The sequence below is a fragment of the Phaenicophaeus curvirostris genome, chromosome 1 (assembly GCF_032191515.1).
Source record: "Phaenicophaeus curvirostris isolate KB17595 chromosome 1, BPBGC_Pcur_1.0, whole genome shotgun sequence".
Taxonomy (NCBI): Eukaryota; Metazoa; Chordata; class Aves; order Cuculiformes; family Cuculidae; genus Phaenicophaeus; species Phaenicophaeus curvirostris.
In genome coordinates, this window is record NC_091392.1 from 64,120,416 (window position 1) to 64,134,802 (window position 14,387).

General features: G+C 43.8%; 1 protein-coding gene across 2 annotated transcripts in view; it reads left to right on the forward strand.

The window, feature by feature from the left end:
* Positions 1–14,387, forward strand: part of AMN1 (antagonist of mitotic exit network 1 homolog) — a 469,636-nt gene that overhangs the window by 439,900 nt on the left and 15,349 nt on the right. Inside the window, exons 1-2 of one of the 2 annotated variants that reach the window (XM_069860342.1) lie at positions 5,671–5,819; positions 12,164–12,296. In XM_069860342.1, coding sequence (XP_069716443.1) covers positions 5,758–5,819; positions 12,164–12,296 — 195 coding nt within the window. In that variant the 5' untranslated portion in view covers positions 5,671–5,757. Of the gene's footprint in view, positions 1–5,670; positions 5,820–12,163; positions 12,297–14,387 lie in introns of those variants that run through there. The other variant, XM_069860350.1, reaches the window with a different exon arrangement.

A 14,387-nucleotide genomic window follows, 5' to 3' on the forward strand; every position in this document is an offset into this window, starting at 1 on the left:
TCACAAGGAAGTTGGAGTCCCAGTCAGAGATGTGAAGGTTGGGGCAGCCTTGAAATGCAGTTCAGGATCACAAAGGGAGGGAAGAAGGCAAAAATCAGGATCTTGGTCTTGGACTTCAAGAGGCCAGGCCCTAGCCTGTTCAGGAATCTATTTGGATGAATCCATTTTATATGATCCTAAAGAGAAGAGAGATCCAGGAAAGTTGATTGTGGCTTGGTGGATTTTTGTCCGCAAAGGAATCACTTCCTGCAAGCTCAAGAATGGTCCAACAAGGTTTGCAAGAAAACCTACAAATGTGGCAGAAGGGGCTACATGAATGAGCAAGGAGATCCTTGACTGAACTCAAGCAGGAAAAGGAAGCATGTAAGAGGAGGAAGCAAGAATAGGTGACCTGGAAGGAACAGAGCCACTGCCCAAATGTGCAAGGATGGGGGATAGGAAAGCCAAATCCATCTGGAGTTGAATCTGGTGAAGGATGTGAAGAGCAACAAGAAGTGTTTCTACAAGAGAAAATGTGGACCCTCTCCTGAATACAGCTGAGACCTGGTGAAAAAGTACACTGTAGTGAACCCTCACAGGAGGCATTATAAAGGAGAGACAGTGAGTTCAGGCAGAACTTAGGCAGTGTTTAACCACAGGATTTGGTTGTAGAGATGCATATTTTATCCTAAGTGACTGAACATATAACATAACATTAATACGTGCTGCCATTATCAATGCAACCTGTATGTACTCTTTGTAAGAGCTTGTTCCCATGGGAATGTGTAAAAGCATAATGCTTTCAGCAAATCTCAGTGTACCCTCTAGAACATTCCGTACTGTAGAAGTAAGAGATTGATGGCTTTGTTTTACTTGGAAGAATACTGTAAAGATTTGATAAACAATGAGGCCATTGAACCTCACTACAGAAGATTTCTGCATAGCAGTGGCTCTGCCAGAGAGGGCTGTCCAATGCTGGCCCATGGTCACCCCTCTAGCATACCAATGCAGGTATGCAGAGGTACATCATAACTGCGGAACAAAATCAAAGACTCAGAGGTGATCCTCAAAACAAAAGTATTAGTAAGATTTGTGAATAGAAATCTACATATGTTATACTTGGATGATTTAGACTATGAGGTTTTTTTGTGAACTACGACCCTGGAGTTCTCTGGATCCCTACACATTGGTGGGAGTTGCACTGCAACCCACTGTCCCCCTACCATCGGTGCCACCAACAAAAGGTAAAGGAAATGGGCTGACTGGTACCATGGATGTTATCACTCCAGAATGAACTACAAGAGAATGAGACGAGTAAGCACTAATCAGAGCTCCCTCTCAGCTGGTCTGAGAACCACACCCTGCCCCTCAACAGACATCAACAATCTACAAACACCAGAGTGTTTGCAGAAACTTAACTCACAGCAGCTTTGAGGAAACATCTAAAGACTTTATCACTGAGCTCCGTACAGGTCGTATAGTCCTTCTTCAAACCCTTATAGGATGCTAATATTGGTCTAGCCTTAAGCTTATATTCCTGACTTAGAATTATAACATTATAGGTAATAAACTACATGTTTAAATACAGTTCTGGGTCCTACTCTGTCTACCTCAGGGTGTGACAATGCTGTGTCAATGCATGTTTCCCAGAACTGGAAGAGATAAGTAAGACTTCTCACTATAACTTTTGAAAATATCTGTTTCTCCTTCTTCTTGTGCCTTTTTCTTGAGATTGAAAAGAACCACAACCTCACACTCCAAAGCAGACATAAAAAAGACTGAAGTCCTCATCAACTTCTTTGTCTTAGTCTTCATGGAATCACAGAATAGTTTACATTGGAAGGGACTTTGAAGGTCATTTATCCCAATTCCCCCAGAAATGAGCAAGGATATCTTCAACTAGATCAGGTTGCTTACAGCCCCATCCAACCTGACCCTGAATGTTGCCAGGGATGGAGCATCTACCACCTCTCTGGACAACCTGTTCTAGTGTTTCACCACCCTCATCATAAAAAAAATCTTCCTTACATCTAGTCTGAATCAACCCTCTTTTAGTTTAAAGCCACTACCTATTCAACAGGCTCTGCAAATCAGTCCCTATCTTTCTTACAAGCCCCTTTTAAGTACTGAAAGGCTACAATAAGGTCTTCCTGGAGCCTTCTGTTCTCCAGATTGAACAACTCCAATTCCATCCGCCTTTCTTCATAGAAGAGGTGTTCCAGCCCTCTGATAATTCTTGTGACCCTCCTTTGAATGTACTCCAACAAGTCCATTTCTTTCCTGTATTGAGGACTCCAGAGCTAGTTACAGTACTCCATGTGGGTCACACCAGAGCAGAGTAGAGGAGCAGAATCACCTCCTTCGACCTCCTGACCATGCTTCTTTTTATGCATCCCAGTATGCGGTTGGACTTATGGGCTGCAAGCGCACATTGCTGGCTCATGTACAGCTTTTCATCCACCAGCAGCCCTAGGTCCTTCTCTGCAGGGGTGCTTTCAATCCCTCCATCCCCCAGCCTGTATTAAGACGAGTGGTTGCCCTGACCATGTGCAGGACCTTGTGCTTGGCCTTGTTGAACTTCATGAGTCTTGCCCACTGCTCAAGCCTGTCCAGGTCTCTCTGGATTGCATCCTGTCCCTCAAGTATGTTAACTGCATCACTCAGCATGGTATCATCTGCAAACTTGCTGAGGGTGCGCTCAATACCACTGTCTACATCATTAATGAAGATATTAGGTAGTACTGAAGGGGGCGTACAAGAAAGCTGGGAGGGACTTTGCACGAGGGATTGTAGTGATAGGACAAGGGGGAATGGCTTCACATTGGAGGGGACAGGATTTAGATTAGGCATTAGGAAGAAATTCTTCACGATGAGGGTGGTGAGACGCCAGAACAGGTTGCCCAGGGAAGTTGTGGATGCCCCCTCCCTGGAAGTGTTAAAGGCCAGGCTGGATGGGGCCTTGGGCAGCCTGATCTAGTGGGAGGTGTCCCTGGCCATGGCAGGGGAGTTGGAACTAGATATCTTTAAGGTCCCTTCCAACCCAGACCATTCTATGATTCTATAACACTGCTCTGTGTGAGCTGAACACTGGCAGGATGCAGGAACAACCACAAAGCCATGTCCGAAATGCAAAGAATAAATTTATTTCCCTTACAGCACGAACAGAGGGAACTCTGAAACAGCACCTGGCCAGAGGAAATGCAAACAGGAATGTAGGCACCACAGAGTTCGATCCTTGCTAGAAAGTGTGAATCCCAAACCTGCCAACTTGCCTGTAAATACAGGCAAAGGAAAGGTGAGTAGTTTTCCACTGTGTTCCTCTTACTCACAGCAGGGCAAAAATCTCAAGCACGTTTTCTAAGATGACCCTGAGTTTATCACACGCCTGTTACCCAAACACAAAGGTTCTGCTTGTCAAACATACAAGATTAAGCAATGATTAGCACGATATATGTGTTTTTCTACATCCAAACTGCAAGGTCAGTTGAGCATGTTTTAGAATTCCTCCTCACAAATATTCCATTGTATTCGCTCATTGATCCCAATACAGACAACTGAAGGTACTCGGCACTAATCTCCATCTGGACATTGAGCCATTCACCACTACCCTCTGTATAGTAGTCCATGTGATGGGATGGGATGTATCCATGAGTACTGAAAGAGCTGGCTGATGTCATTGTGAGACCACTACTGATGACCTTTGATAGGTCTTGATAGCTTTCACTTTAAGTACCAGAAGCCTACTTTAAGGTCTTCCCGGACTCTTCCATTCTCTAGGCTGAACAAGCCCAACTCTTTCAGCCTGTCCTCATATGGGAGGTGCTCCAGGCGACTGGTCATTGTTGTGATTCTCCTCTGGACTCACTCTAACAGATCCACGTCCTTCCTGTCCTGCGGACTCCTGAACTGGATGCAGGACTTCAGATGAGATCTCACAAAAGCAAAGCAGAGAGGGAGAATCACCTCCCTAGACCTGCTGGTCACACTTCTTTTGATGCAGCCCAGAATACAGATGGCTTGCTGTGCTACAAGTTCACGTTGCTGTCTCATGTTAAGCATCTCATCCACTAGCACCCCTAAGTCCTTCTCTTCAGGGCTACTCTCTATACATTCTCTGCTCAGCCTGTAATTGTGCTTGAGATTGCCCCAACTCAGATGCAGAACCTTGCACTTGGCCTTGTTGAACTTCACAAGGTGAAAGAAATAGAGGAAATACTCCCAAAAAAACATTGCCAAACACATGCAAGACAAGGACACTGGGAGTAGTCAGCGTGTTTTTATGACTAAGAAAATCTCACCTGATGCAATACAAAAGTCAATATTTATTAATGTGCATGAGGTTTCCCATCCAAACTAGGCATATACAAGTGATTTTTCGTTAGAGGTTTTATAGCTTACATGGTAAGCATATGGCATGAATCATCCAATTACCTACTAATGCATATTTCTAATTATCCAGTCATAAAAACGTATATTTTGTAGGTCTTGCAGCATCATCATACACTAGCATCCTTGCAGTTTATCCATTAATCCAGATGTTTCAGTCCACAACTTCAGCAAAGTTATCAGATACCAGTAGCAAGCTGTTTCTCACAGATAGAGATACTTCACTTAATTTGGAGAGAACAGAGGCTTCCTTATCTTAGTGAATCATTTGTTGGGGTAGGGGTAGATGATGGGTCTTGGGTCTGAAGATAATGACGCAGCAATCGGATGCCAATGTTAAGTCCTAAGGAAGGTGTGGTCTCAGTTTATGTCACACAGTCTACACAGAAATGTGAAAAATTAGAAATAAAAAAAAGAGAGAGAGAAAATGTGTCGCAGGCAGAAGGTTCTGGCAGGCAGCAGGGTATCTGCACTTAATGGAGACTGGGAAAAAGGAGATGAGGGAAACTGGCACTGGGGAATGACTCCACTGGAATCCTCAATGTAAGAAGGGTATGGAACTGTTGGAACAAGTCCAGAGGAGGGCTATGAAGATGATCAGAGGTTTGGAGCACTGCCTGTATGAGGACAGGCTGAGAGAGTTGGGGTTGTTCACCCTGGAGAAAGCTCCAAGATCTTATAGTGACCTTCCAGCACCTGAAGGGGCTACAGGAAAGTTGGGGAGGGACTGTTTACAAAGTGTTAGGACTAGGGGCAATGGGTATAAACTGGAGAGGGTCAGATTTAGGTCAGACATTAGTAAGACTTTCTTCCTGTGAGTGGTGAGGCACTGGCACAGGTTGCCCAGGGAAGCTGTGGCTGCCCCATCCCTGGAGGTGTTCAAGGCCAGGCTGGATGGAACCTTGGGCAGCCTGGTCTAGTGGGAGGTGTCCCTGCCCTTGGCAGGGGGCTTGGAACTGGATGATCTTTAAGGTCCCTTCCAACCCAAACCATTCTGTGATTCTATGATGGCAGAAAGGAGGAAATCGCAGCTAAAACAATTGTGCCCCCTTGCCTGAAGGCTCCTGAACTTCTCACGTTCTCCCGTGCATCTTCCAGGCTTGGGAAGATCATGGACTCATAGAATGGTTTGAGTTGGAAGGTACGTTGAAGCCCATCCATCTCCACGCCCGCTGCCACGGGCAGGGACCCCTCCCGCTGGATCCGGGTGCTCGGAGCCCGATCCAGCCTGGCCTGCGACACCTCCCGGGACGGGGCAGCCGCAGCCCCCCCCGGACACCCGGGGCTAACGGCCAGAACGGCCTCGCGCGCTCGGACTACAGCTCCCGTCGTGCTCGCGGGCGGAGGCGCCGCCGCCATCCCGGCCTCTCAGGGACCGCGGCTCCCCCAGCCATGAGCCGCTTCAGCGGCCCTTGGGACGGCACCGGCGAGCACTTCCAGCTTCTCCTGGACCTGTGAGTGGCGCCCCGGCACCCCCTGTCCCCACGAGGAGGGTGGAGGGTGCCGAGCGGGGCGAAGCGATGGCGGCGGGGCCCGGGCCGGGGGGGCCGGCGGAGCGGGCGGGGGAGGGGACAGCTCGGGAGGAGGGACCAGGACAAGGTTGGGGAGCGGGCACGGTCTGGCGAGGGTGACAGGGCTTGATGGGGCGGCTGGGCTTTGCAGAGGGGACAGGGTTTGATGGGGTGACAGGGTAGGTGACAGGAATTGGCAGAAGTGACGGGGTTTGACAGAGTAACAAGGTAGGCGACAGAGTTTGATGAAGTGACAGGGTAGGTGACAGGAATTGGCAGAGGTGATGGGGTTTGATGGGGTGACAGGGTAGGTGACAGGGTTTGGCAGAGGTGACAGGGTTTGACAGAGTAACAAGGCAGGTGACAGGGTTTGATGGGGTGACAGGGTAGGTGACAGGAATTGGCAGAGGTGATGGGGTTTGATAGTGTGACAGGGTAGGTGACAGGGTTTGATGGGGTGACAGGGTAGATGACAGGGTTTAGCAAGGGTGGCAGGGTTTGATGGGGTGACAGGGTAGGTGACAGGGTTTGGCAGAGGTGACAGGGTAGGGTAGGTGACTGGCAGTGGTGACAGGGTTTGGTGGGGTGGTAGGGATTTGCAGAGGAGACAGGGTTTAATGGGGTGACAGGGTAGGTGACAGGGTTTGGCAGGGGTGACAGTGGTTGATGTGGTAACACGGTGGGTGGCACGGTTTGGTATAGGTGACAGGGTTTGGCGGCATGACAAGGTGGGTGACAGAGTTTGACAGAAGTGATGGGGGTTGACAGGGTTTGATGGGGTGACAGGGTTTGGCAGAGGTGACAGGGTTTGATGGGGTGACAGGAGAGTGACAAGGTTGATGGGGTGACAGTGTTTGGCAGGGGTGATAAGGTTTGATGGCAAGACAAGGTGGGTGACAAGGTTTTATGGGATGACAGGGTAGGCAACAGTGTGGCAGAGGTGACAGGGTTTGATGGAGTGACAGGATTTGATGGCGTGACAATGTTTGGCAGACAGTACAGGATTTGATGGTGTGACAAGGTGGGTGAGAAGGTCTAACAGAGGTGATGGGGTTTGACAGGGCTTGAGAGGAGCGACAGGGCTTGGTGGGGGGTGACACGGTTTGGGAGGCGGTGACAGGGTTTGGCCGGCAGATTACAGATTGATCCCTGTCAGATCTGGATGAGGAGGGATGGTGGAGGATCCCTGCCTTCACCTAGCCCTGGTGAATCCACCAAATGGTGTTTTGATTTGTGTTCACTAGGGCATATTTCTTTGTGTTTAGGGGAGGGAGTTAGGGACAGCATAGGGATAAAATATTTGATTTGACAGATAAAACAAAAATAGCTAGCAAACCATACAGAACATATATACACAGCAAACCATAGAAGCATTAGACTTTTAAAGCACTGAAGACAAGATTATAATTCCCCTGGTGTAGCCAACTGTTTTATTATTTCCTATAAAGTACAATAACGGTGAAAACATATTTTAAATGTTTTATTCTTTAAACTGCAAGTCAGTAATGTACTCTGAAAATATCAAGCAGCCTTTTGAAAAGAATGCCATTGATCTTAAAAAGCTTTTCTATCAAGCCAAATTTAAAATCCAGTGGCAAGAGGCAGTTAAATATAGCTAGAAGATTTCCACGTATCTGCACTGGGTTTGGAGTATTTTCTGCAAATTTGAACTAAGTAATTCGTCTAGATGTGCAAATCCCTATTCAAGCATGGCTGCATTAGCTGCTTAATATCTTCCAGAGGAAAAAGTTCATTTTAAGTTTTTATTAAGTTTTTAGGTACAACTGTTTTTATGTACTATGGTCTGTGGTGATAATCTGCCTCCTTTGGGATGAATTGGCAGAAAAAAGTTGTTTACCTAGCAACCAAAATGTAGATGTCCTATGATAAATATATATTTATCATGTAATTCAAGGGTGTGCCCTTGTGTGACAAACAACTGCTTGCATAGGTACACACATCAACCCCCAAAAGGCTCAGAAAGTCTATTTGACTCACGCTAGCCAAAGGTAGGGTGCTTTCCTGCTTTTTTTGAGGAGGTGCTGATGCTTTTGCTCAGTAAGACTGGCATGGTGTCTCAATGCTAGTTGACTAGTTTATTGCATAAAGAATAGTAGTAGTCAAAAATACGACAGCAATCTTAATGTCTTTTCTGATGTTGAGGACCCTGTCTATCGCAGCATGAGACACCTCCCTCACATTAATCAGCAGGCTGCACAGATTCCATCTGTTGTGATGAGTCAAAGACAGACACGATCTAGCAGCAGGTATTCTTTATTGCAGCGCCGGGCACATGGGGGATCACTCCTCCGAACATGTGCACCGTAGCACAAATACTGTCTGTTTTTATCTAGCTCAAGTATACATATTCATTACTTTTTTTCAGAACTCATTTACATATTCATGATTTTTTTCCAGGAAATCAGTTTACATATTCAAATGTCCTTGCGCAGCCGCAGTCCTATCCCTTGGTGGTCTTCAGGGGTCTTCTGGTGGTCGAGCATAGTCTTCCTCACTTGTCCTTTCCTTGAAACTCTAGCTTTTGCGTCTGCGCAGTCAGCTCCTTAGCTCACGATCCTATGTGTTTTCCTTTTATGGTATACAAGTTATATAGCTGACCACAGTCCGTTTGCTGAGTATGCATTGTTCAGAGATAACAGGAAATTAGCACAGAACAAAGTACAAGGCCAAGTACACACAATTTCTACATTTGGCCTTCAGTGTATAAAATAACAGGATATAATTTCTACATTTGGCCTTCAGTGTATAAAATAACAGGATATTGGCACACACACTGAGTACATAGTGTCCAAGTACTAATGCAACTATTATATCTCTAAGTGGTCCCTCCATGTCAAATCCCTATATCAGTGAAGTTCACACTTCTTGTGGTCTTTGGAGCTTTGGTGAGATTTTTTTAGAAGTAACCAATTATTCTTCTTTTCTGCAGCCCAGTAGATAGGCTGTTTAATCTCAAGATAAGAAAGAATGTGGATGGTGTAATCTACTTGTACTGTGTCGGAGACATGTACAGGCTTCTCTGTTACAGGCAGTCAGCCAACTTCATAGAGTAAAAACCCCACAGCCTGCATACATGCTCTGTGAAAATTCTTCCTGTCACCCTCCTCACAAGCATCACATTTCCTCTTGGTCATGGTCATCTCATGCCCATCCAGGGAACTAGCCCTCCAAGCCAGCAGCAGCTTGGGGAAACTCGTCTCTTTCCTGAATTTCCTTAGGCTCATGTCTTGCTTAATCTCAAGATAAGACAAAGAATGCGGATGGCATAATCTACTTTTAATGAGTCGGAGATGTGTATAGTCTTCTCCATTACAGGCAGTCAGCCAACTTCATCTAGCGGTTGCCGAGGTTCAGTAAACACATTTCAGTTTTGCACATCTCCAGAGGGATGAGTGATACTTGTGTGTGCTCAGATTATGTGATGGTCACACATGCTGATATGTGGGTCTCTGCAACCAAGGCCTATGGTTAAACTGTGCCCAATTTCTGCTTGAAGTCACTGTATCCTCTTTTGCAGTGAGCTGCTACAGGTGCCCTTGTCACATGGTGCTAACTTCAGTGGATTTTTTTTTTAATGTGCTTCCACACTGTTAGTCTTGCTTCTTTCCTTACTTAAATCTGTGATACGCCTCAGGTTACATAGCCTTAATATTTTAATTTCTCAAGAGCTTTCAATCAGTATGAGTTTAGTTTTCTGTGATTTGCTGGCATTCTGGTGCCAGGCAAGGCTCTGTGGCAAAATAAAGTTTTCTGTAGAAATCTTGAGCTGTGGCTATGCACTAAATTTAATTTGGCTTAACCCCTGGCTGCTGCTGCCCCCTGTCCTCAGCCACCTGTTTTGGCAGTAATATTTCTTTGGCCTTCTCACATTTTCATTCAGGTCACTGTGCAACTGTATTTCAGAGCTGGCATGAGGAAGGTGCAGTAAAGAGTGGTTGGAGAGACAAGATGGGGGCAGAATGAGCCTTTTCAACCTCTGTTTGGACTTTACATTTGGTGAGGGTGGTGTGCAATGACAGCTGGACTCAACAGAAATTGATTACAAGGGTTCTGTCTTGCTAATAACTTTTCTCCTTTTACAAAGCTGAAACATATTTTTTTTGTTGTGCATGATTAATCTGTTAAAAAGATGTTTAAGATGTGCATTCTACCGCATGCTTATATTCTCATGATTAACCTTAGATCTTGATACCCTCTGTAAGTTTGTGGATGACAATAAGATGGGTGGAAGCATCGATCTGCTTGAGGGTGGGGAGGCTATGCAAAGGGTTCTGAACAGGTTAGCTTGATGGGCTGCGACCAACAGAATGAGGTTCAGCAAGGTCAAGTGCTGGGTCCGGTACTTGGGACAAAACAACCACGAGCAATACTGCAGGCTTGGGGAAGAAAAATGAAAAGAAGTGGCTGGAAAACTGCATGGCAGAGAAGTATCTGGGGATGTTGGTTGACAGCTGACTGAGTATGAGCCAGCAGTGTGCCCAGGTGGCCAAGAATGCCAGAGGCGTCTTGGCCTATATCAGGAACAGTGTGGCCAGCAGGACCAGGGAGGTGTTTCTGCCCCTGTACTCAGCCGTAGTGAGGCTGCACATCAAATACTTGTTCTGTTTTGGGCCCCTCAGTAAAAGAAGGACATTGATGTGCTGAGTCATGTCCAGAGAAGAGCAATGAAGTTTGTGAAGGGTCTGGAGAACAAGTCTTATGAGAGGTGGCTGAGGGAACTGGTGTTGTTTAGCCTAGAGAATAGGAGGCTGAAGGGAGGCCTTATGACTGTCTACAACTACCTGAAAGGAGGTTTTAGTGAGGTGGGTGTTGGTCTCTTCTCCCAAGTTACAGGTGATAGGATGAGAGGAAATGGCTTTGAGTTGCGCCAGACGGGGTTCAGATTAGACATCAGGAAAAATTTCTTCACTGAAAGGGTTATCTGGCACTAGCACAGGTTGCCCAGGGAGGTGATTGAGTCACAGTCCCTGGAGGTATTTAAAAGAGGTAGGTGAAGTGCTCAGGGATATGGTTTAGTAGTGGACAGGTGCAGTTGGGCTGATGATCCCAAAGGTCTTTTCCAACCAAACAATGGATAGGTAGCTCCTTGTGTAACAGATACCATTAACAGGCAACTTGCCTAATTAGGCCTGTAGGCTGCAGACTAATCTGTTAACTTAACCTGTCAGTGTCTTGGAAAACTAAGGTCTTGAAAAGGCATCAGAACATTTGCAGATGGGTACTTCTGCGTGAATAAAAAATGAGGACGGAAGTAGAGCATCAGTTGCAAAGCAGAGCTTCCTTTTATGGTATTATGGTGAATATAAATTATTGAGCCCTAAAGAATGCAGGAAGGTGTATCTGTCTTTTTATTTGCCACTAAACCTGCTTTAGTATATGTTCTAGTTCATTTCTTCTTCTGATGTGTCTCACTTCTAACATCTGTTCTGCTATTCTACTTCATCTGACATAACAGTATAAGCTGCACCTTGATTAGTATTTGTAGAATAATTAGTCATAAAGATCTATTTTCTGGTTTATGTTTTGGAAATGCTTGTCGTGTCCTAAGGCCCTAACCTGTCATAAAGCTTAAGGTTAAAGATCACAGGCCTTTTCTGTTCTGCATCTCTGAGTACATTTGGAACAAATGAGTATGCCATTTGACACTTTGTAGGCAACTCTGAACTGTAACAGCTGATGTAACAGGGCTGATAAGGTGGAGCATGGAAAAAGCAGACGTTAAGTTAGACTGGGGCAAAATCTGTCTGCCAGGTGAATGTGTTATAGTCTTTACTTACTAATCTTAATTATTGCTGTGCATATCCAGATCCCATGAAAATAAGGAAGTCAACTGCATTAGAGAGAGCTACTGTGCAGTTACAGTAGTTGCTTTAAGTTTACTAGTAGAGTGAATTAATAGAAAAATGTTGATTCCACAAAAGCAAAATGTTTTGTAGGATGGCAATGTTTTCTTTCAACATTTTGGATAGGATTAAAAAAGAAAATTTGGCCTAGGGAATCTAATTCATTTTGTGAGCTGGTTTGGTGATTGCAGCAAATGAGGCGAATTTTTGCCTAAAGTTGATTGGGGAACACTTGCAGAGAAGGATCAGCTGATTGTCTCCAAAGGGCAACAATTGAATTGGTGGCAGCATGGAACAGCTAGAACTAATAAGGTTTGAAGGCAGTAGAGCTGAATGCAGAAGATGATATCTTATGGCTTGATTGTGCTAGTTCTAATATATAATGCTTATTTTTGACTGTACTGCAACTTTCTTTTATTTCAGGTGCGTTCGGTGTTTGACAAAGAATCTTTCCAGATATGCTGCAGATATTAAGTCATTGCCACCCAACATAAAGGATAAACTGATTAAATTAATGAGTATGCAAGGGCAAATAACTGATTCAAATATCAGTGAGGTAAGAATTCATTTGAAACTATACTGTCTGTGATAGCTAATACAGAAAGATGAACTAAATTAAAATTGTTTACATGAGACAACAGGCCTGCTTATTTTGTCCATGTCTTTACAGGTTTTTTCTTAACCTTCATATTGCTCTTAGTCCTGTATTAGTTGTAATAAGATTATGTTTGTAGTGCAAATAAATTAAAATATACTGTCTATATAGACTATACTGTCTGTGATAGCTAATACAGAAGGATGAACTAAATTAAAATTGTTTACATGAGACAACAGGCCTGCTTATTTTGTCCATGTCTTTACAGGTTTTTTTCTTAACCTTCATATTGCTCTTAGTCCTGTATTAGTTGTAATAAGATTATGTTTGTAGTGCAAATAAATTAAAATGTTCTCCCGTCAGTGATAAATGACTTCTGTGTAATCAACTGACATATATTATCCCTTTATAGTACAGGAAAGTAGACTGTTGCAAACCAGGCTCTGTTCCTGAATGTAGTATGTTTCAAGAAGGTAGTGCATAATTTAGAAATTAAAATATTTCAGGAACTTGTTAGATTTTTGTTATTTTCTATTGACATTATGCACGTGATCTCCATATAATTTATTTAAATCTTGATTCTTTGAAATATGATGATGCTGTGGCTAAAAAGTGATAACTCAAATTCTCTCATCCCTTTTGCAAACTAATGCATGGCAGTATTTTAAAATGAGACCAGTTAATGACTTCTCTTTAGCTGTAAATTCAAGGGCACATCTGTTTTGGTATCTATCTACCATTACCTTGTTGAGCCTCAAAGAGAGATGTGAGCATTGAGGAAGGCTAAAGATTGGCCTCGGTAAAACGGAAAATAATGACTCCCTGTTCATTCCTGCTTTGACTTGTAACATGGAAGAGGCAAATAGTGTCAGTTTCTCAGAGTCAGAATAGTGAAGCCAGGACTAGAGGCAGAATCCAAAGTACTGTAGAAAACTTATGAACAAAAATTTTTAACTTTAGTATGCACCATTTTTTTGATTGTAAATAATAAATCTCTGATTGAAAATTTGTCTTATTTTGGAAAATTTGCGTTGACAGAATTTGGTTTAGGCTATCTTTTCAGTAAGTAATCCTTTCTAAGCATCCTACTAGGTGTATGTAATAAACCATATGATTGTGGGTAAATGTACAAAACTTATTAGGATATCTTTAGTCTGGAAATAAATTAGAGGTTTTAAGCTACAGTCTTTTCCTCTGTCTCTTTGTAAAATCTCATCTGACTTTTTCTTCATTCAATGTCATCTCTTGGAGCATGTTTTCCATCTGACACTGGGATGTTCTGTTCTGGTTCTCTATGTCATGTGTTTTTCCTTCCTCATTTCCTGCAATTCTGTCCTTAGTTGTCATTGCTTTTCTTCAGCCTGCTATACCTTGGCTTTCTTTGATAACAGTTTCCAGGTTTATCTCATTTGTATTTTTTAAGAAATGCTAGCCACCTCTTGGTCTCTGGGTTCATACTGTTTCTCCATACCATTTAGCTCTTCAGTTTTCCTGTTCTTTCATCTTGCAGATATTCTTGCTGCTTAGCCTAGCAAAAAATGGCTTACATTGTTTAGCTTTTCTTACTATTCCTTGCTCACATCAAATATAACTGAAGTACTCCACGTGACACATCTATGACATCTCAATTAGTCTGCATATGGATAAGGAATTTTTATCTTTGCTATTGATTCCCTCCTGCCCTTTTCTTTCATAGTCTCCATAGTGTTGCAGCTAGATCTGTTCCCTTGTTTTTTTCCAGGCTATGCTCTTTCATTTGATTTTACACCTGTCCTGTCTTTGGTGTTGCTTAAGCATTTTGCTTAAAGTTACATCTCTTGCTGTTGAAGTTCTGTTAACCTGCGCTCATGTATAAGCTTCTATTTCATGTGTTGCCTCCCTGTTCTTGCTCAGATTTGTGTTATCATGCTTTTTTCCCCCCTTACTGTGCATTTTGCTTGGAGCAGCCTTCCATGTGTGACTTGCATGCTAAACTCCTTCTTCCAGCTCACTCTGTAAAGCCATTCAGCATGTGCCCACAACGTAACTTTAATCTCCTGTATTCTGCATCCT